General features: G+C 42.0%; 1 protein-coding gene across 5 annotated transcripts in view; it reads left to right on the top strand.

The window, feature by feature from the left end:
* The window catches only part of GIT2 (GIT ArfGAP 2), a 31,731-nt gene extending 10,815 nt beyond the window's left edge, over positions 1-20,916 (top strand). For 2 of the 5 annotated variants that reach the window (XM_068412980.1, XM_068412978.1), the window contains exons 11-20: positions 96-193; positions 498-609; positions 1,626-1,768; positions 2,480-2,629; positions 5,798-6,046; positions 7,451-7,540; positions 11,736-11,818; positions 11,955-12,137; positions 17,159-17,222; positions 18,078-20,916. In XM_068412980.1, coding sequence (XP_068269081.1) covers positions 96-193; positions 498-609; positions 1,626-1,768; positions 2,480-2,629; positions 5,798-6,046; positions 7,451-7,540; positions 11,736-11,818; positions 11,955-12,137; positions 17,159-17,222; positions 18,078-18,290 — 1,385 coding nt within the window. In that variant the 3' untranslated portion in view covers positions 18,291-20,916. The remainder of the gene's footprint in view (positions 1-95; positions 194-497; positions 610-1,625; positions 1,769-2,479; positions 2,630-5,797; positions 6,047-7,450; positions 7,541-11,735; positions 11,819-11,954; positions 12,138-17,158; positions 17,223-18,077) is intronic. The other 3 variants (XM_068412979.1, XM_068412981.1, XM_068412982.1) reach the window with 3 other exon arrangements.
* Positions 20,917-21,215: the final 299 nt, after the last annotated feature.

The raw sequence follows: 21,215 nt of genomic DNA, 5'->3' as shown, positions 1-21,215 counted from the left end.
TGAAATTGTGGTCTTTTATTCTTTGACAAGAAACACTGTCAAATAGTACAGGAAGGTTATTCCCTTTTATTTTTTTCTTTTCCTTCCCTGAGCAGTTTGGCTTGCTACTCAGAATCATAGTACTCTCGTGACAGAGACCACAGTGGTCCCTTTTCTTCCTGTGAATCCTGAATATTCCTCAACCAGGAATCAGGTATGCAATCTTCTTAATACTGTAAAATTGTTTTTATTTAATAGCTAAGTATTCTAAGTAATATTGCTTTACTGTACTTCATTACTGTAGAAGAGTTGCATCTACTTGTGAAGAGGTTAAAATAGTTTCATATTTCCCCTGCCCTGGAGTGTGCAGCTGGATAATTTAAATCACACGTTTGCAATAAATGTAATTGAACAATCAGCTTGCTGGACGTGCTATAGTCTTACTTTTACCTGGGAACTCTCCTGTTCATCTAATACACGATGTACTTCGTTTTTTTCTGCATTATTTTGTAATTTAGGGAAGACAGAAACTGGCTCGATTTAATGCCCATGAATTTGCCACGCTAGTTATAGATATTTTAAGTGATGCCAAACGAAGGCAACAGGGGAATCCTCTCACTGGTTCAAAAGGTGGGTATACTTTTGCTTGTCAGCTATTCTATATACAATTCTACAATAGTTTAATCAATACCATAGCCTCCTTCAGAAGTACTATATGAACGAAGAAAGAGGTTTATACTGGTTTTATAAATAAGAACTAAATCATGTGGATAGCAGGGTATTGACAACATGCATTAGGCCACCAAAATAATGCTCAGGTACAGGAGATTTGTCTAAGGTTGGTATTTGTAATACAATTCAATCAAGCGGGATATGTGCAATTCACAAACATCTTTTTATGATGGTTGTGATTTTTATGATAATTGGGTAAAATTCTCCAGAATACAGCTGTACAGTTTGAGAGTGATACTTCTTTTGATCGGCAGCTGGGTTAATGTCAGTGTTTTAGAGGCTGGCTTTCCTGGCTGCTCTGTACAGGCAGCACTTTGCTGTAATTTAGATGCTCTGAGCTTAATGCTAATTTGCCTAAAAATGTTTACTTCCTGTATTTCTGGAGCATGATAGACGTCAAAGATTACAAATACCTATGCCAACAACCAGACAGAGCCATAGTTCTAGCCATGACAGTATGAAACAACATCTGAACACTAATTCTCCTTCTGGAGAGAAAATACAAAAAAACTTTTCTAACTTTTAATTTTTGCCAATATTTTTCATTTGAATGTTGACATCCATTTGTCCAGTCTAGTCTGCTTTGGGTTTTTTTTCCCTTATATGAATTTAATTAAGCTGCTAAAGCATGATTCTCACCACTTACTTTAACTTGTCTAAACACTTACAAGAAATGAAAAGACAAAACCATAAAACTTTGATGTTTTGGGCAGTAATAATCCATACCTATTACGTGGATCTAAATTAATTTTTTGAACTGGGCTACTCAAATGATACTTTACTATGGCATGTCTTGTATTGTCTCTCTGAAGATCTTTTCTGATTTTATTTTTTTTAAATTACTTTAAAGTATGCACTTCCATTTCTTCTCCAAACTTATAGTCCATTTTTAAATGGTGTATGTTGATCTACAGAAAATGTGGAACTGATACTCAAATCAATCAGCAATCAACACAGTAATGAAAGTCAGGATAATGACCAGCCTGATTATGACAGTGTTGCTTCAGATGAAGATACTGATCTGGAAACAAATGCAGTTAAATCAAACAGACAGAAGGTAGGTTTGAAATATTTATGCACATACCAAATTTTATTCATAAAGGTACTCTGCAGTGAATCTTCCCCCTTGTGAGGGGATTTAACATGCAAAAATGATCAGAAAATTAATATTTTAATTAATTTTCAAATTCATTTCAGAATCATGCCTTTAGTCTATGAACTTTAACAAAATTAAGTGTTGTGGCTTAAAGAATTTTTATTGTATTCATGGAATACCATGATTCCTTGGTATTTCACAAACATTTACCACTTCCTAGTGAAGAAATATTTACAGCAGACCAATAGTGACTGAGTGTTTTAAACCATTCCTGAAAACAATGCAGCATGGTAAAAAAGGGGCCGTAGACCTAGTAGTTCTAATTTCATCTTCCCTGATAATGTGCACCCTGGATATTTGGTAATCTGTCTTTTATGACTTTCCAGTTCTTTATTTTGTATTTTTAAAAAAATCCTTACAAAAGATTACTGCATCATTGAAATGCTGAGACAAATGTTTTTGTGCATAGAGGAGCTAAGAGCTGATTGACATCGAATTTCTTTTATATTGGACTAAAATTATTTTAATGAATGGATCTTATTAATTTGAACTTAGCTTGAACCATGATTCCTTTAAAGTAAGTACATGAAAAGCTGTCAAAATCTCGTTGTCTTTTTTCTTTTGGTAGTCTGTTTCTCAGTGGTGTAAGTATTGTTCTCTTACTGTTTATAGAGCCTGGATTCAGACTTGTCAGACGGACCAGTGACAGCCCAAGAATACATGCAAGTTAAAAATGCATTGGTGGCTTCTGAGGTAAAGATTCAGCAGCTAATGAAAGTGAACATCAACTTGAGTGACGAGCTGAGGATCATGCAGAAAAAGGTAACAGGCACAATAGTGTAACCCCTTCATTTCTTGATGTGTTTTAAGTTGACCAGAATAAAACTGCTGAAGCTGAAGCTGCAATAACCCAATATGAGGATAGTGAGAAAACTTATTTTAAAATTGAGCTGCTTTGGAATCAGTTGAGACTATAAATGTATATGTGCAGCACATGCTTTGAATGGTTCTTGTGGAGGTGATCGTGATCTCCTTAGTTCACTTTTTGACATAAGTTTTCCAAGTGACAAGGCAGTTGTTGCAAGTCTTGTACGTTTTTGATGTCTTGCTGTTTTCAACAGTGAGGAAGTAACATCTTGTGTGTGTGCACATATCTATATAATGTACTTCCAGCTTTTCTGGTAAATACGTTGGGTTTTTTTTCCATTAATAAGCCTAACTGGAATGAAGGGAAATTAAAATCCCCATCCAGTTTGGCAGTAGAAAATAATCTGAAATGTGGCAATGCAATATGAAGTTTTTGGCTACCAGGAGGCCAGGATTTATTTGTTTACTTGTGTTTGAATCCATGAGAAATAGCACATAAAGGATATAGTGGTAAACTCAATTACTGCTTTAAACCTTCAGTGTGGTTTTGTCTAGACGAGCATGAGGTAGAGGTATCTCATTTACAGTGTGAGTTACTATGTAGAGAGAGTCTTATACAAACAGAAAACTGAACATTTTTGCTGAGATCTGTAATTTAAAGCTCCAAAACCCCAGTCTGGAAGCCAGACCTTCTAATCATTATATAAACACATCAACAATTTATTGAATGCTTTACCAGTGTTCTGGTAAATAGAGATTTTTGTGGAGTAAAGGAGAATTTATATCTGTATTGAGTTCACTATCCTGTCAGTCATGATAGCCTAGGAAGGGCTGGCTGCTTCCTCAAATTCATTCTTTACCTAGTGTTAAAAATCCTGTTTTCCAAATAATTACAATACTGCAAGACTTCCAGTATGTGCTGCAGAAAGCTCTCTCCCCGTGGAGAAATCTGTTCCAGTGGTGTTCCTGCAGAGGTGAACCTGTGCCGAGAACTTGTTTCCCCGTTGTTTTGGGGCAAAGAGGCTGATCCTTTGCAGAGTGGTGGGACCTGGTGAACTCTTTCCATCTGAGGCCAAGCTAATTCAGCAGATTCCAACATCCTTGTTCAGTGCCATCCTTCTGTCACAGTTGTGTTCAGCCCTTCAGATCTATTGGAGTGGTGAATACTGAGAGGAACCTGAGGGATCTCAGGGTGTTTCCTTGGTCTTTTAACAGCTTGTACTGGTTAAGCATTTCTCTGCATCAATTGAATTAACTTTTCACTTATATGTATTGAGTTTCTTTAAACAGGTGTTTAGGGTAAAAACAAAAACCTTTAGGGCCTATGAATTAACGAGGCTTTAGTATATTTATGTGGTGTAGCAGAAGAGAGATCATTGCTGTGCTGCAGTTGAACTTGTTTTGAAAGATGGCATAGCCAGGGCTCGCTCACCTTGGAGATGTGTTGCACTGATTTTATGTCCTGATGATGGGTATAGCTGTGGGGCTTCTTCAGCTTAGTGTTTAATGGCTCTGGGTTGGTAAAGAATCGATACAGCCGTGCGCCATTGCAGGATGCAGGGTGGGAGGAAGGGGTACAGCTGGCTTGGAGCTAAGCTGCTGGGAGCTTCAGTACAACATGGGAATTCTCTGCTGGGTTATTTGTGCCAAGACACCAATGTATTTGTGTTGCTTTAGCATTTCTAGTGCAATAGATGTCATTCAAGAGTCTCCTCTTTTTGTTTTGTTTGTTTGTTTTCTAAGCAAGAGCTTAGATTTTTTTTTTTAGTTCATGACCTTCTAGGCACTTCATGTATCACCTTGTTAGCCAGCTGTGTACCTGACCTTAATGCTAATTAAAGAAGGGGCAAAGCTACACTTGATGAATGTCACTTTAGAGTAGATTCTTCCTAAATAAAATTTAAAATCGTTCCATCACTTTAATGGACATTCTAATGGAAAAAAGTTATTTTTTTACACTTGCGGATTTTTTTAGGTGCTTATAGGTGGTTAAGAGTTTGGTCTGAGTTTACATTAGCTGTTGTCCAAAACTGCACCAAAAGCATGTTTATAAAATGCAGAAGAAGTTTGGAAGAAGGCGACTATAAAGTTGACCTATTTAATTGCCTCTAATGTCAAACTTTAAAGAGGTAGCTTGGCTCCTGGCTGATCCTCAGATCTTAAGACTTGATGTGTCTCACTACAGAGCACACAGAAAGTGGGGAGAAAAAGCACAAATTGTCTTGATAGAAGTCTGCACATTCCATTTAGGGTTCTGGGAAGTGCTCTAGGCAAAATAGGGTTTTTGATAATGTTCTTGAAGGTTCACATGATGCAAAGTAAATGCAAGTAGTAAATATGCAATTTCCTGTTTAAAAGGCCATCAGCTGTTTGAAATATTATACTCAATTATTGTTGGAGAATTGCTGATGCTGACTTTTTTTACATCTTTTCTTTATGATGTGTTAATATAGCAAACTTACTCCGAGTAACTCCACAAAAACAAATCAGAATGGTTGCATTTTTACTATCCATCAAACACATAATAATAAAAAGCTTTCAAATTATTTCTGTTGGCTTCTTAGAAAGCAGTAGCTGATACTTAATTTTCATAAACTAAATTCTCTTCTTGCTTTGCAGAGCAAGCTCTAGTTTTCTTTGCGCTGCCTCTGGTGTCTGTGCTGTAGTTTTGGCATTTTCAGATTTCATAGGCCTTATGTTAAAGTCCTCTTTTGAGTCCTTGTATTGACTGCTGAAATGGATCAGTTTGCTTGAAAAATTGTTTTGTTGGCAGTCCTTCCCCCCACAACCTCATTATATTACAGGATTCATGTGCCAGCACAGCCAGGCTGGAAGAAATGGATTGTGTGTTTTTTAACTACAACAGCCAATTTTAAGATCTAATTTAGCTTGCATCCCAGCAAAACATGCTGGAAATCAGCACATAAATGTTTCCAGATCTGGAACATAGATGTTTCTATGCTTATACTAAGCAAGTTAAGTAGATTTTGAAAAAGAAATCAAACCCCAGCTACTAGTAACTGGATTTGCTAGTGAAGCTGCCAAGCGTGTGTTGTATAGTCAGTTTGCTTTTGACGCTTGCTATTAGAAAAACAAAGTCCCACTGCTAAACATTTCTTTCAGCTTCAAACGCTACAGAGTGAAAATACCAGCCTCAGAAGACAGGCCACAACCAATATATATCAGGTCCAAACTGGTTCTGAATACACAGACCCTACCAACAATTCTTCTTTAAAGCGGCGACCATCTGCACGGGGTAGCAGACCCATGTCCATGTATGAGACTGGATCAGGTCAGAAACCCTACCTCCCCATGGGAGAGGTCACATACCCAGAAGAAAGCATAACAAGACTGCAGCCTTTTCCTCCACATGTAAGTAAAACTGCTGATGCTTCTGCATTTCTTCTTATGTTCAGCTTTTCTGTCTGTTCCAACTATGCTCCTTCACCAAAGCTGCTCAACTGTCTGCTTCAGAGTGGATTTAAACTGTTAAGAATCGTTAATGTTTGCTGTATTAACATGTCTGCAGGAGCTTGAAGTTTTGAAAAGTAAAAGCTATAACAGTTCTGGAGTATGTAATCTGGAGCTTTTGGCTTCTGCTTAGCTGTTTCTTTTAACCACAACATATATGCCAAACATCAATGTGTGGCTCTGAGCACTAGGAGGGGGGAAACTAGTATTCCAAGAAGGTAGGTAAAGTCCGTGGATTTCTTTCTTGAGATATACAGACATGTGCCAGTTTGTGGAACTTCAGAACCACCTTTCAAAAATAAAATAAAATTGAAGCTAACTTTTTCATTAGGCCACCAATTTCTTCTTCTGAGTTTGGAACTGGAGGCTGAAGATGGTTTAGATCTGTTAGTTGAACAAATCCTTCTGGTTTAGTATTTTCCTGTATAGTTTGCTATTAGTGGAGAGGGAGTTCTGCCTTAGCCACAAGGGTTCTGCACTGTGGTGTTCACACTTCACATAAGTGACCCAACACACACTAGTGCTTACTCAAGTTAATTTTTTGTTGCATCTTTTTTAGATTGCCCTGTGGGCAGGAATATGGGACAATATTTTTTAGGCAGGTATTTAACATTTGTGGATTTGTTTCAGTATCTTTCCCTGTTGGTAGCACTATCTTGTATTTCCTTCCAGATAAACAATTAAGCCCTTTAAAACCTATTTGGAAGTTAATGGTTTTTTTTGCCTGGCGTGAGGGGGGGACAAATGTTCCGTGCACATCCAAAGAAGACAGTTGAGTGCATCAGGGAATCAGTGTAGAAATTTGTATGCTGGGTTTTTCCCCCTCTTCAATTAAATTAATAAGAACTTCAAACTCTGAAATCTGGATCATTTTGAATTATATTGGGATGTTGCTATAAAGGCAGTTCTGGTGGCAAGAAATGTCAGAATTCTTTTGTATGTGGCAGTGTTTGCAAAACATGACAGTGCTTTGTGTAGGTCCTTTGCTCATTTGGTTGGAAATTTGGATAGAAGTAGCGGTTCTGAAGCATTAATTTATTATGTGGAGTTAATTAATTTGGTATTATGGTGAATGTATTTTATTCTCTGTGGAATTTAGTACCTCTGGAATATCAATATTAGAATTAACATGAAGTCAATTGTATTTTGAAAGAGTTAAGCCCGCTTAGGCTTAGCCAAATTCTCAAAATCATTCTTCCTTTATGTCATCTCCATGGTTTTAAGAATGTTCCTTTATTTCAGTTAAGAATTTATTTGTGTTTTGTTTTTGGTTTTCCCGAGTGTTTTTCTCTTTCCCATTTTTAGATCGGGAGGAGTGCGTTTGTGACCTCCTCTTCATCTCTACCTTCCTTCCCCTCCACGCTTTCCTGGTCAAGGGATGAAAGCACACGAAGGGTTAAGTACCTTCCCACTTGGTCTTTTACCTGGAGGAGGTGGCAATCTCCCTGGAAGCCATTGTGCCTCTGTCTTCTCCCCTTTTATGCTGACTAGCCTTCATGCTTGCATGAAGCAGCGTTTCATCACTTTCTTCTGCCCCATGCTGTGAATACTTGCCTCTCTCTAACTCCACAACGGCTAAAACCTTTAGCTTTTAACACCACGCACAGTTCCTCCAGATCACTTGTTCAACTCCATAACACTGAAAACAGCCAGAAGACAAGTTGGTTGCTGTTTGGAAAGTAATTTGGCAGGCACTCACTGATATTTCATAAGCCAATACATAACTCTTCCTACTGACTAAATGCACTGCATGAGGCCTATGAAGCTCACTGGGCCCTGGCTTTACAGCCTGCTTTCTTTGGGGGCTGTCAGTTTGCACCAATCATACTGTCACTGATTGACCCTTTATCTTACAGATGCTCATTAGTTTGTTTGAAGTGAGTTCTTTAAGTCATTCATGTTGCCCATGGACAGATTTAGTATCAGCTAGCCTGCTTTCTGCTGACCTTGACAGGCAAAAGACTGAAGGGGCATGGGAATTGTTCTTAGCAAGACTCCTTTCAGGGCAAGATTAAAGACACCGAGAGTGTATAAAGGAAGCTTATGTTGGTGTTCCATCAGAATCTGAAAAACTTTGTTCTTAGGGTTTTTGTTAGCTACAGTACTGACTCTAGGAAAAGAATTGCAGTGTTACAAAGAAACATTAAATGCATTCTGTAAGCTTATGTTATTCCAAAGACACTGTCTTTGCTGTGGCCTCATCTGTGAGCTATTAGCTGTTTGAAGAAGCCTTGTCCAGCTTCTTAAACTTCTTTTAAACACTGTTCTCTTTTTGTAGTGGGACACTTAAATCTAGTCTTATTCATTTCCTAGAAGTGAGCATAAAATGCCACCTTGCAACAGGACACATTTAGCAAGGCAAACAGTTTGATAGACTAGTCTGTCTGTGACAGCTTCTTTTTAGACTGTGTTTTATTTGGGAGCCATGAACTAATTGCAAGTTACATATTCAAAAGAAAGGAAGAGCACATTGCATTTGCAGCTCTAGAGTAACATCCATTTTGGGCTGTGACTGAAGTAACGACCCTGAGCAGGTACAGCTTGACGTGTCACAGACTAATGAATGCTGGAGATGAACAACCCACAGCTTTTACGCTGCTGTCTGACCAGCCTGAGCTACCAGCTTGCACTGCTTGCAGAAGGTACCCTCCATCATCAGAGTGAGTCGATTACATGTTGAGATCTTGCTCTGACTAAACCTCTTTAACTTCGAAGCAGATATCAATGTAGGGTCCTTTGGGCTGTTTTTAGATGTTTATGTCTCATTTCTTTAGAAAATAATGAGCAGCTTATACCCACTTTGTTGTATCACGTGTTCAAGATTTAAGCTTTGCTTATTCCTGTGTTAAAACTAAGACTTTCTGAGAGTAAACTTGAGAGAGAAGTATTTGTATTTCTTTGTAAGACAACTATTTTGAAAAGATCTTTCAAGAAAAGTTTTCTCTTTTTGCTCTGCTTTTTCTGTGTGGTTAATACAATGAAATCAGTACCGTCTCATTCCATTTCTTGGGCAAGCATTGTAGAGTCTCTAATAAAATTTTGAAAAATTTAGTATTATATAGTAAAAATCAAGTCTGTGATTTTAGATGTTGAAGGGTCATGCTCTGGCCTCTTCCTGCCAGGATAAAGAGCCTGCTTTTTAAATTCTTGTGTCACCATCTTATTTTGACTGTACAGTGTTTGGACATATCAATCAAGAAAACACTAGATTTTCAAGTAGGGCTGGATGATAAAACTTAGAAGGGAATATCCTCCTTGGTCAAATGCAAATCTGGGTTTGGCTGCAGCTGATACCAGTACTGTGTAGTACTAGAAACTTGCAGAGGGTTGGTTTGTTTTTGTTGTATGCTGATTCCATTCCTATACTATACTCCTGATTCCATAATATCCTGTTCTTGTCATTCATTGTTGTCATTTGTATATCTGACTGTAGTGTAGAGCTTTGCCACTAATAGTAGTTCTCCTCTATACATCTGGCAGAGGCGAAAGGTCAGACTCTACATATAATAGTTTCATATCTTCAAAATATGTGTCACTTGTAGAACTGATCTTTACTAGCTATCCTGAGAGGTGAGCGTTCAAAAAAATGCTTGTTTTTTCCTTCTGTGCAGAGTAACTTTAAAATGGATGGGAAGTGTTCGTGCTCAGGTGCTTCAGAGTAAAGAATTGTTGGGTTTAATATTAGATGAGTGCTTAACAAACTTACTGGATCTTAACCAATGAAAACCAATTCCTAGTCGCATTTTTGGTCTGTCCTCAAGGTAGAAGTATTATTTCCTAAGTGTATGGATTAGGGATGCAAACTGAAGGTGTCCCTTACAGTCTTAACGCTTGAGATTCCTTCATCTTGACTTCAGAGCTTCTGTAAAGTTCCAAGGCTGGCCCTTCAACAGGGATTGTGAAGGACCCTATCATGTGAGCAGTGTCTTGTGATGAGGCAGGGGCCGGCGCAGAGGCTGATCTGTATGTAGAATGACGGTGATGTGGCAAACGGGCGAGCTGTTAGGAGGCACTTCTGATGAGCTTTGCAATTTTTAAGACTAGAGTAGGCGGTTGTGTGATGAGCCTGGGGCCTGGCTGAGGATGGGAGTGTGCCTCAGGGGCTTCACGCTGCAAATTCATGTGAGCTGCAGAGATCGGCCTGACAGTAGGTATTCATAGCATAAACCTCCAGGATGTTGTACTGCCTGGGCATAAAATATCCAAGAAGGCTAAACCAGGTCGGAGAAGGGAGCCTAGCTCTCTGTCTGACAGTCTGCTGTGAATCTTGCTGACAGAGGGGCGGCACTCTGGTTCCTGCTGTGGACACAGTCGCTGTGTATCTCCCCAGGGAATGCCATGTCGGGGGAGAGCAGGAAAATACTGGATCTCTGACTGTTTATGGCTTCTGCCCTCTGGAGCAGCACTCTGCAGCTGGGCCTTCCCGTGCTCGGTCCGGCCTCTGCTCAGCAGTGGGCCTCCCACATTGGGTGGGCCTCCCATGCTTGGTTCAGCCTCCAACTCTGTCTTCGGCCTTCCCTCTGCCGTGATCCTCCCAGTCTAGGTCTGACCTTACCTTCCATGTGTGCCTCCCAATCTAGGTTTGGCCTCCTGCTCTGTGGTGGGTCTCCATTCTGAGTTCAGAGTCACAGGCTCAGTTCAGCCTCCACTCTACCACGTGCCTCCCACTTAGCTGTGGGCCTTCACTCTGGGTTCGGCCTGCACTGTGGATTTGGCCACCAAGTTCATTTTGTTATCCCAGCCTTCATTCATCCTTCACTCTGGGTTCAGCCTCCCACTTTGCAGAAGGCCTCTCACGCTCGGTCCAGCCTCCACTTTGTGTGTCCCTACAACACCCAGTCTGGACTCCACTTCTTTCTGTGCATACAATGCTTGCTCTGGCCTTCATTTCCTTGTGTGCCTCCTGCCCTGGTTTCGGCCTCCACTTTGGAATTGGCCTGCCACCTTCCTTTTGACACCCATTCTTCAGTGGCCCTCTACTCCTAACGGTTAGGCCTCCCACTCTTGTTTCATCCTCTGCTCTGCTATGGGCCACAACTCTCACTTGCTTGGCCTCCAAACCTTGTATCGGTCTCAAGTATTCAGTGGGCGTCAAGTCTCCCCATTTTGGCCTCCCACCCCTGTTTCAGCCTCCAGGCTGCAGTGGGCTCCAGGTGTCATTCGTTCAGTTTTGTATATGCCCTTTGGCCTCCCCTCCGCCATGGGCCTCCCGCCATCCTTTCGGTCTCCTGTCCTTATTTTGCCTTTCGCGTTGCGACACTTCTCAGCCCTCATTTTGGTCTCCCATTCTGCGGTGGGCCTCCCTCACTTGGTTCAGCCTCCCACCTTGTGTTGGGCCTCAATTCTCCTTTCAGCTTCACATGCTTGGTTTGGTTGCAGTGCCAAGGGCCTCAGGTATGAGCCGGCAGCAGGAGCCTGGCACGGGGCGGGAGCCTGGCACGGGGCGGGGGGCACACCGAGCTCCAGGGCAGCGGCTGGTGCAGGGGCTGTTGTGCTGAAGAGCAAGCCCACGTAGGCAGGACATGGCGCTGGCACAGCTCGGGGCTCTTCTTTCCTGCACAGCGCTGACATAGAGCTGTGTTCGTTGCAGGCCTCGAAGCTGGAGAAGCAGAGCAGCGTGTCCGAGAGCGACTACGATAACCCCACCGCCCCTCTGGAGCTGGAGGAGACAGGGTACGTTCTGTGATGCAGAGCTGACAGCGTGGTGACGCAGAGCTGATGCCACAGCTCTGCACTGTGGGAGGACGAGGATTTGTGTGAGCAGCCAGTGCCATCCCGCCAGGCCAACCTCTGCTTTGTTCCTTTGCAGGTCAGGCAGGAAGGGCCGGCAGAGAAGCGTCATTTGGCAGGGGGAGGGATCCATTCCTGAAGATGCCGACACAGCCCCCAGCTCCAGTTTGCCCAGTACAGAAGATGTGATTCGGAAAACTGAGCAGATCACTAAGAACATTCAGGAGCTGCTGCGAGCAGCGCAAGAGAACAAGCATGACAGGTAAGGTGTGAGTGTCGAAAAGCTCCGGAGTTTGGGAGAAAATGAAGAAAATTCCCAGGTGTTTGCAGAAGTACAGCCATGTACCAACTGTGTTAGTGCTGGAGATGCTGGTTTCACACCCACAAAACGTGTCTGTGGTGTTTCCTGGTGCACTGGACCAGCGTGAGCGGGGAGGAATGATGAGCACAGGCTGTGGGAACACACGCTCCTGTCCAAAAAGCCGACACAGTCCCCTGCGAGAGCGAGTCCTGGCTGCAGCACTGCCAGCTCCCTGCCCGGCCCTGCCCTGCCCACACTGGCACGGGGAGCACTGGGGAGCAAAGTCCTGCTGCAGAATGAGCATTGTTTGAGATGGAAATCAAACACGTTGCAGAGAACTTGGCGAAGTTTCTCCTGGATCTTCAGACCTCAGTGTCCTTAGGTGAGGGCACCCCACATAAATAACATCCAAGTCTGCTTTCAGGAAAAATCTGTGAAGGCAGGGAGAATTTGGCTTTCCTACTGAAATATTAGTACAGATAACATACCAGCAAAGGCTGTTGTGAACTGTTGGGTTTAGACCCAGACATAGCTGGGTAAGCAGGAGACTGTCCGTCAGCACGGCAGGTAGCACACAGCTTCAGCTCCCCCGGGGAGCTTCTGGCCCAACTGAACAATTAATTTTCAGAATAGCCGTAATCAAGGAGAAGTGATATTGCCCTTGACTGATCATCAGGTGGTGCTCCTGCACAGCTCCTGGAGAAGACTGTAAATAAGGGTTACGTTTTCCCAGGTGTGAACACGTTTTAGGTCTGGAACAGCTTTGGTCTCCAGAAAATCTGAACTTGCAGACTGGCAGGTCTCAGGGCCGAACTGCTCCTCCTGCCTCCTGCCCCTGTGTCCATCTTCACCTGTGAGGAGCTGCTGGCGGTTTGTGTTCAGCCCTCGCTTCCTGCCTTGCTGAGAGAAGCGCACAACAATGGGGCCACTCTTGTTCTGTGTTTTTTCCTTCTTGTACTTTTCTATTTTTAGAAGGGACAGCACGTGGCCTCTCCTCACGCTGAATGGCGAGTTCTAACGTGTCTGTGCTGAGCTCGTTGCCCTTGTCTGTAACCTTTTCCATGGCAATCCCTCGTTGCTTGGTTCTCACAGAGAAGCAACAGTAAGAGAAGCTTTAAATGAGTTTGGTTTTTATGTGTAGCACAGTTTACAGTATTTAAATTATATTTTTTTTAAAAAATCATTGAAAGAACACAGCGTACTTAGCTTTCGCTGGTATATTGGATGGATTTTTAAACAACCTGTTATGTTCTTTCTTGGTTTCTTCTGTACCATGCCTGGAGTGGGGGTTTGCCAGTACTTAAATGAGTATAGTCTTTCAAACCCCTGAACTGTGAAGCTGCTGTTCTTTGTTTTCCTATCGCCCAGCTTTGTCTCAGTGGGCTGAGAACTGCACAGCCTGGGGCACGCAGGAGATGGAGTAGGCTTGGCCCACCATTCTCTTCTCGCAGTAGGGGAAGGCTTCCTTAACAAGATGAGATACTCAGGGATGGAATAATACACCTTCCAAGCCAGTGCTGGGAACGCTGTAGATAAAAATCACGCACTGTGTAGATAATCGGAGACTAATGAAATGATACAAGAATATCATCTATTAATGAAACACCTTCTTCCTTTATTTTCTTGCTTTCTTCCATTCCTTTTCCTGTGCTCAACTGGCCGAGTAGACCGTTAGAGCGTGCGGGCACGCTCAAGCTCAGACACAGCCTCGGCTGCTTCAGCACCCTGGTTCCCTGGGCTGAGAGAGCTCCCCTGCAGCCTCTGACCATCCAGCAGCCCGGTCCTGCCTCCTGGTACTCTGGCCTCTGTCCCTGCCTCCCAGGCACAGTGTCCTTTCTGTTTCTCTCTGCTGCCTCTTTCCCTCACGCACCGTCTGCACCACAGGGGTCGTTGAAGGCCATGCACGAAATGCTTTGGATGGTAACAGCACTGCAGAGAGCTCGTACAGGGAGTTGTGAACCTGTGGCATTACCCGCTCATTTGAAGCTCCCAGTATTGATTTAATGAGGAACAGAATCACAGCCTGGAACTGTAACTGTAGTTTAAGCAATTCTCCTGTCTCTGTTCTGTTCAGTGTTCATAGAGATAAATTAAATTATGACAACTAACAGCACAACATGTGGTTGCTGCTTCTCTGCGCTGTTGCAGAAGTAGCAGACGTTTTGGGGTTCCCAACATGCAACATCCACACCTGACAGCTCAGGCCCTCAACTGTTCATACAGCTGGCACGTCAAATGAAGTCATTTGTATCCTGATCAATGAAAAAAATGTGTGTTTATATAGTATCTTCCAACCCGACCAAAATATTGTTTATTAATGCCTAAAATAAAAATGAAATCTGAGATGTTCTTTAAAACAGAACTTCCCAAGCTCTAACCCCAGGTGTTACTGCCAGTGACAAATACCAGGACTGGAGGAAGAGATTACCTCCAGTTACTGCTGCTGCTGGATTCTTTTTTCCAAGCTGTCACTACTTGGATATCATCCTGATGTCTCACTGGAATGGGTGTAAAGTCAACAAACGTGTCAGCTTATTTCATGAGCTCACATTGAATGTTTAGACTATAAAATAAAGTCATTCCTCCAAGACACACTGTGTACTTTGCAGCTAGGGAACTTATTATGAAATCTGTGTTGTTAGTCTTACTCTTTCATTCAAGTTACTCTTTGGGCTTTCTCTGCCCTAGAGAAGGGTTTCATCAGCAAACTGGCTTTTTTAAGAAGTAAGGTGCTATTCACTGTGGCTTGCAGGGAGCAAATTAATTGTTAACTCAACAGCAGAATGGGAATTACAGTGAATTTGGAAGACTTCTCTCCACTTTTAGTTTATTTGGAAGAACTTGTGAGTTGAAACAGACGGAAATACTCTTTTGTAAAGCAATTTTCCTGCATTGCCAAAATGACCCCAGTGTGTTGCTTCTTTCTCAGTGCATTTGCAAGTGAGCTCTTTTTGCACCTTTGGTATTGCGAGATGACTGCATAAACAATGACGGGGGGGCTGGTGTTTTGTTGTCTTTTTTTGCTTGAAAGGGCAATGATCTACCATAATCTACAGACGCTGAATATTTTTCTTGAATGCTGTTGCTTTGTGATTTTGAGATTCCCTTGCTTAAGACTGAATCGTGTTGACTAACCTACATTGAAATGGAGTCTTTGAAGCATAAAGACTTTTGAAATTAGACTTTTGACAGACACTAACAGTGCAGCAGCTTACGGTAAATAGCTTTAAGATCTATTTTGAACAGACCAATTTTCGTTTGGTATATAAATCAGAAGTGAAATCTGTGAGGACTAATGGAATCTGCCTTTGTTTTATTAGCTAACTCCACAGAACGGCTGAATATTTAGCTTAAAACTCACACATTGGGAAAGTAGTTGGTAGTCTGGAGGTGCATGCATCTGTAAGCTGCTCTGTGAGAACTGTGTGTTGTCTGCTTACTGTGTATAAATTAATCTGAGGAGGCATCTTGGTGTTCTTAGGTTACCTTCATGTGATGTTTTACCTTTGGTTAAACTTTACCAAAAGAGCAAGGTATGAATTCTTTACTGGAAGTTGGGCATACTCCATTCTCAGGTGTCTGACCTTAGTTTGTGAAATGAAAAAGGGGAAATATGTGCATAGTGCTGCATGCCTGGCTTCAACTGGTAATGAACTGACACAGGGATGGACATAAATCCCCTTGGAATCAAGGTGGCCCCTCAGCTGCATCTCTGCAACACGCTACAGCTTCCAGCCCAGCTGCTGGCCCAGAGGGGCACGTGTTTGTTAGAGAGATCGCTCCGAGTTCAGCTGAGAACCGATGGGTTAAAAGCTTACAGAGGTCAGGCTTCAGCTCTGCTGCCAAGTGTTTTGAATACAGTTTTTTGGGTTTACTGTATTTTGGTAACTTGGGTACGAAGTGTTTTGTTAAAGACTTCTACTTTGTAACTTACCACATGGAAAAGAAGTGCAGGAAAATTGCATTGCTTCAGAGGTGTAGACAAGACAGTCCTATAAATACCAACACTTAGCTGTCAAATTATTTTTACGTTTGGATGGCCAAAATTCAACTCTGAAACATAAAATCCATTGAAATACCTTTGGTGTTTTTAACTTTTCTTCAGAGATTACTGGATATTTTTAGCTGCCTGTGAGTTTAAAAACTCTTCTTTTGGTAGTCTGGTTTTGTAGTCTCTTGCCTTGTGCAGAAAGAGCTCCTTCAAACCAAACAGAGAGAGATTTCCCTAAAACAGCAGCAAGTTAAACTTACTCTGATCCCACAAAGTGGTTTTTTAATCTGCTTTTGATCACCAGCACTGCACTGAGGAGAAACGTTGTTTTTTTTCCCAAAGCATCTCTGTATCACCAGATTTTGTTTAAATATTTTCAAGCTGCAGAATCTTGCTTTTACTTTGTGCCTGACTTACATGAACCAGTTTGCTTGTGCATGCTCTCCCACACATCACAATAACATGTCGTTGTGCATACACCAAACAGAACGAGCTGAGCAATTTGCTATACGACTTGGAGGTGAATTCTAGCATTTGAATAGTCAGGCGGGGGGAGGTTAGGAAAAGCGAGCGTAATAATGTGCAGTTAATATTCATAGACACATTTCCATAAGTGCATACAAATTGAGACTTTTTCTAACAGTGGTTGTTACAATAGGTGTGGAGAGTTATTCCTTCAAACAAACTTTGATCAAAGAATAATGAAAACTTCCGAAATCATTTTGTACTGTTGGTTAAATTCTTGCTTTTTCTGAAGTCACAGTTACACACAAACTTGTGCTGGGGAATGCTGAGGAGACACTAAGAGTCACTGTATTGTGTGTTGCACTACCTGCATCAGTCGTCTTCAGTGCAGCCTACAAAGATATTTTTAGAATATATATGAGGGTTTTGTTACTCAGTTGTTTTTAGAATAATAGCCACTGACTAATGAAATTGAAGAGGAAAGGGAGTCTTTATGTAATGAATAATACATTGCATCTTTTTGCAGCTATATACCATGCTCGGAGAGAATACACGTGGCAGTAACAGAAATGGCAGCCTTGTTCCCAAAAGTAAGTACCTTTCAGCATGAAAATGTTTTTGGCCTCATTCCTTGCTAGTAGATTTCCCTGCAGTAAAATGAAAACCAAAAGCCAAAGGTAGGGAGGAATGACTAGGTGTTTCTGTCAAATCTTGCATCTTTGTATTTATTGGCATGCCAGTTGGGAAGGGATAATTTGTGAATCCAGGCCTTTAATTTTACCCTTGAACTTAAAACTCGAAGAATTTCATGCAGTTCCTCCAAAACTGGAGGCTACTTGTGTCTGGCTTGAGGAGTCATGTGGCTATACAAGAATTTTGCTAGACTTGTCCCCCTCAAGGTCCCAGTTGCATGCTGTTGCCTGGATTTCTGACTTGCAGGTGTGTTTAGATCTGTTATCCACCTACCAAAGAGATCTGTTTCTTCACAGCAAATTTTAGATTAAGTTTTTGTGAAGTCTTATCTACCTGTGTAAAACTGCCAGGAAAATCTGATGCTGTTGTGTGTACCTGAACGGATTGTCTTGTACACGCTGTACCCTGATGTCAGCCAGGATATGGGCTGGGTAGCAGTAAATGGGCACTAGAAAATTTGTATGAGTAACTTCCTAAATGAGAGTGTGAAGCAGTATTCCCTGCGTGCTGCCTGGCAGCAGTTTGAAACATCCTTGAGATGAGAGAGGAGAAATTCTGGGAACTTGTTTCATCCACCCCTACCCCATGTCTCTTATAACGGCTCCTACAGCACCGAGCAGGCTGTGCAGAGAGCAGGGCCCTAGCAGCAGCAGTTTTGTATTAAAGAACACTTGTGAACGCTACCAGCTAATTAAAAGTGATCCTAAAAGGGTTTTGTTCTGTGTAATTCACCCTCTACTTTCCTTTCCTAGAAACCCAAATCTGAACTGGTAAGGACTTCTTTGCGTCTGCTGACATCTAGTGCCTACAGACTCCAATCCGAGTGCAAAAAAACCCTTCCCGTGGAGACGTGCCCCACGACAGACATCCAGCTGGTCACACAGCAAGTCATCCAGTGCGCCTACGACATCGCCAAGGCTGCCAAACAGCTGGTGACCATCACAACCAAAGAGAACAACAACTGAATCACACCTGGCTTTTTACTCTTTGTTTTTTAAAGGTTGGATTTCAAATATAGGTGTGGAACTATTCAAATTTTTATGAGAAAAACTAAAGGGGCAAGAAACTTTTTTTTTTTTAAACTCAGTATTATTTTTGCATGTTTTCTAACAATTTTATGATTAATTTAACCCACTGCCTTATTTTGTGCCTGTGTTGCCAGTTTAGTTACAGATAATAGCATGCTGCAAATAGCTGTCGAGCCAATATCACGTACCAGCGTTGTATCGAGCTCTTGCTAGATGTTTCCTTGGGGCCACATTCTGCTTTCAGATATTGCTTGTTAAAATCCCACTGAAGTCAGCTGCGTGTGTCAGAGGGCAGAATCTCGCCTCTGCTCTGTCCGTCCTGGAGCCTCACGTGCTGTGATGCTGCTGGCTGAGAAACCTGCAGCAAAACAGGCTCTGGAGGCTCCAGGAGCGTAACTGCCACCCAGCAGGAAGGCAGCTGTAGTCCCGATAATGGGGTACAAGCCAAATATTATCTGTTCCCCTATCAACTGTTGTGCAATAATATGTTTTTAGTCTGCTAAAACAATAGTAGTTGTGGGCATCCAAGCTTAGTACATGTAACTATACAAGGTCTTTGTCACTTTATCTGTTTTGGAAGGAATTTGAAACTTAATAGTTGTTTTCTTTTAGTTGTCACTATGCCATTAATATATATGTTTGATGTTACTTTAGGGCATTAGTGGTTAAAATATTATCCTTTGTTTCTGATTTCATAATTCATTCTTAAGTTTCCTGCAGAATTTTACTGTCATCTTCAAGGCACCATCTTGTTTGCAGCAGCATTGCTCAGCAACTCAAGATGCAATTTCACTAAAGATTTCTGGGATAATTAAAAACCAAAAAAAAAGGAAGTTAGAAGAGTGCCAGTGCACAAGCAGCTGTCTGCCATAACGTATAACCTCTGTACCTCAGCATACCCAAATGTGAAAAGATTTCTGATATCTAGTAAGTTTTATGCAAATCTTCCAAAATTTTACAAGCTACATGTGGAGTAACCTGTGCAGGCTGCCTGTCAGAAAGGTGGGTAACAAATGTCACTGTGTGTTTCAGGTCTTTTCATTCATAACAGTTCACAAAACTGTGTCAGTCCATACTTTCAAAAATGAGAGTTCTTTGGGAATCTAAATTCCATGGGGGGGAAGAAAAATTCCCAATTTTTGCCTCCGCCTGTGTCCCATGTGGAAGCGTGTTTTGAAGGACCCTGCCACAGCAGTTCAGCCAGCAGCCACTTAACACGGTCGTGTATTTAAAAGCAAAGTTATGGACCTGCTGTGACATGGCAGCAGCTGATGGGAACATTTAGACAGTTTTCACAGAAACCTTTGAGTTGGAAACGGCTATCAGCTGTTCCACAAACAGGTCTGCAGTATGGGTCTGCCAAAACCATTAACTCTTCAGCACTTCCTGGTGAAAAAGTGCCATATTTAGGTGAACAAACAAACTAAACTTCAGTGGTTGGTTCCTTTTCAAATCCTACTGTGTTTGTATGGATATATAAACACTAAGTGCCATAACACTGTTGGATTCTGTTAAGTTCTAGTTAGCTCCCTTTTTAAAGTAGTGCAGGTTTGAGGGAGGGAAGGAATGGAGTAGATGACAACCCAGTAAATCAATGCTCTTCATTGTGGGGTTTTTTATTTCCTTTCTGCACTTCTGAATTCCAGAACTGTCTGTAAACTCAGGGAACGCAGACAGGCTGGGATTAGAACTGCAAAAGACATTTGGAAAACCTACTTTAAAATCATGCTACCAGCAATTAAATACATTGATAATCCTCTAGGAACTTCTTAAATTGGCATCGTTGAAAGGCAGCGGATAGTATCTTTAAATCTCTCAGGACACCATTGTATGCTTTTCTTTAACATATTTTACCTGGTTTCCAACACGGGGTAACACTGAGTTATGCTGTAAGTTATCAGTTGTTTAAACTTTCCTCTGTACCAAAACAAACGGACGCTTTGATAACTGCAAGCTCTTGTTCCAGCCACGCTGGCTCCAGATTTTCTAAAAGCAACCATCTGGCTTGTTGGGAGGCCTAGCTATAAAAACGTGGCCAGCCCATAATGGATTTCTCGTTCTGTCACTTAAAAGGCATTTCTGGGCAATTCCCCCATCTCCGAACGAACGTTTGTTCTAGGTTGGCTGTGGTCACACTGGGTCATTGCTCCAGCACCCCGGTGACTGGGATGCCAGACAGGCAATTTTCTGACGTTCTCAGTAAAACAGCAGTGGGCTGAGCACCTGCTGATGTGCTGCAGCAGCTCTTTCCACAAACAGGCAGAGTGGTTCAAAACCAACAGACTACAGACTAGTACGTAGATCAGCCCTCAGATCGTACAGCACTGCGGGTCAGGAGATTTGTAATACCTGAAATAACAAAGGTGGTGTTTTCTTTTATGACTAGATCTCCTCTTTTGCCCCTGTAAACAAACTCGCTCTTTCTTTACAAAATGCTGCATAGGAAAGTAAAAATTTTTTTGCCTTTTTCAAAACTTGTATTTATCAGTGTCATTCTGTCTGTACAATATTTTGACTTAATCTTTTGTTTACAGTATTACTATAAAATGCTAAAACCCTTTCAGCGTGCGAAATTATTTGGGGTTATTTGACCACTGGTTCTGTAAAGGTCTTGGAAAAGGTTTCTATAGTTAAGCTTGCAGTGCCGAGGTGGCACCCACCTTTCTAACAGCCCTGTAACTATCTTTGTAACAGCCCTGTGACAGCTCCTCACGCGTGGTGACAGGATCTCAACATCCCACACCAGCTGCAGCGCGTGGACTGGTTTTAAGCTGCAGTTGCTGACGATAATAGCAAGGAGTCGAGTGCAATAATCAGTTAAAACTTCCCTCCCCTCCTGTTGTTGCAGCAGTTTGCTCAGGT

This window comes from Nyctibius grandis, chromosome 14, assembly GCF_013368605.1.
Source record: "Nyctibius grandis isolate bNycGra1 chromosome 14, bNycGra1.pri, whole genome shotgun sequence".
Taxonomy (NCBI): domain Eukaryota; kingdom Metazoa; phylum Chordata; class Aves; order Nyctibiiformes; family Nyctibiidae; genus Nyctibius; species Nyctibius grandis.
Note: the sequence above shows the minus strand (reverse complement) of the source record. Positions and strands in the feature narration are given on the sequence as shown.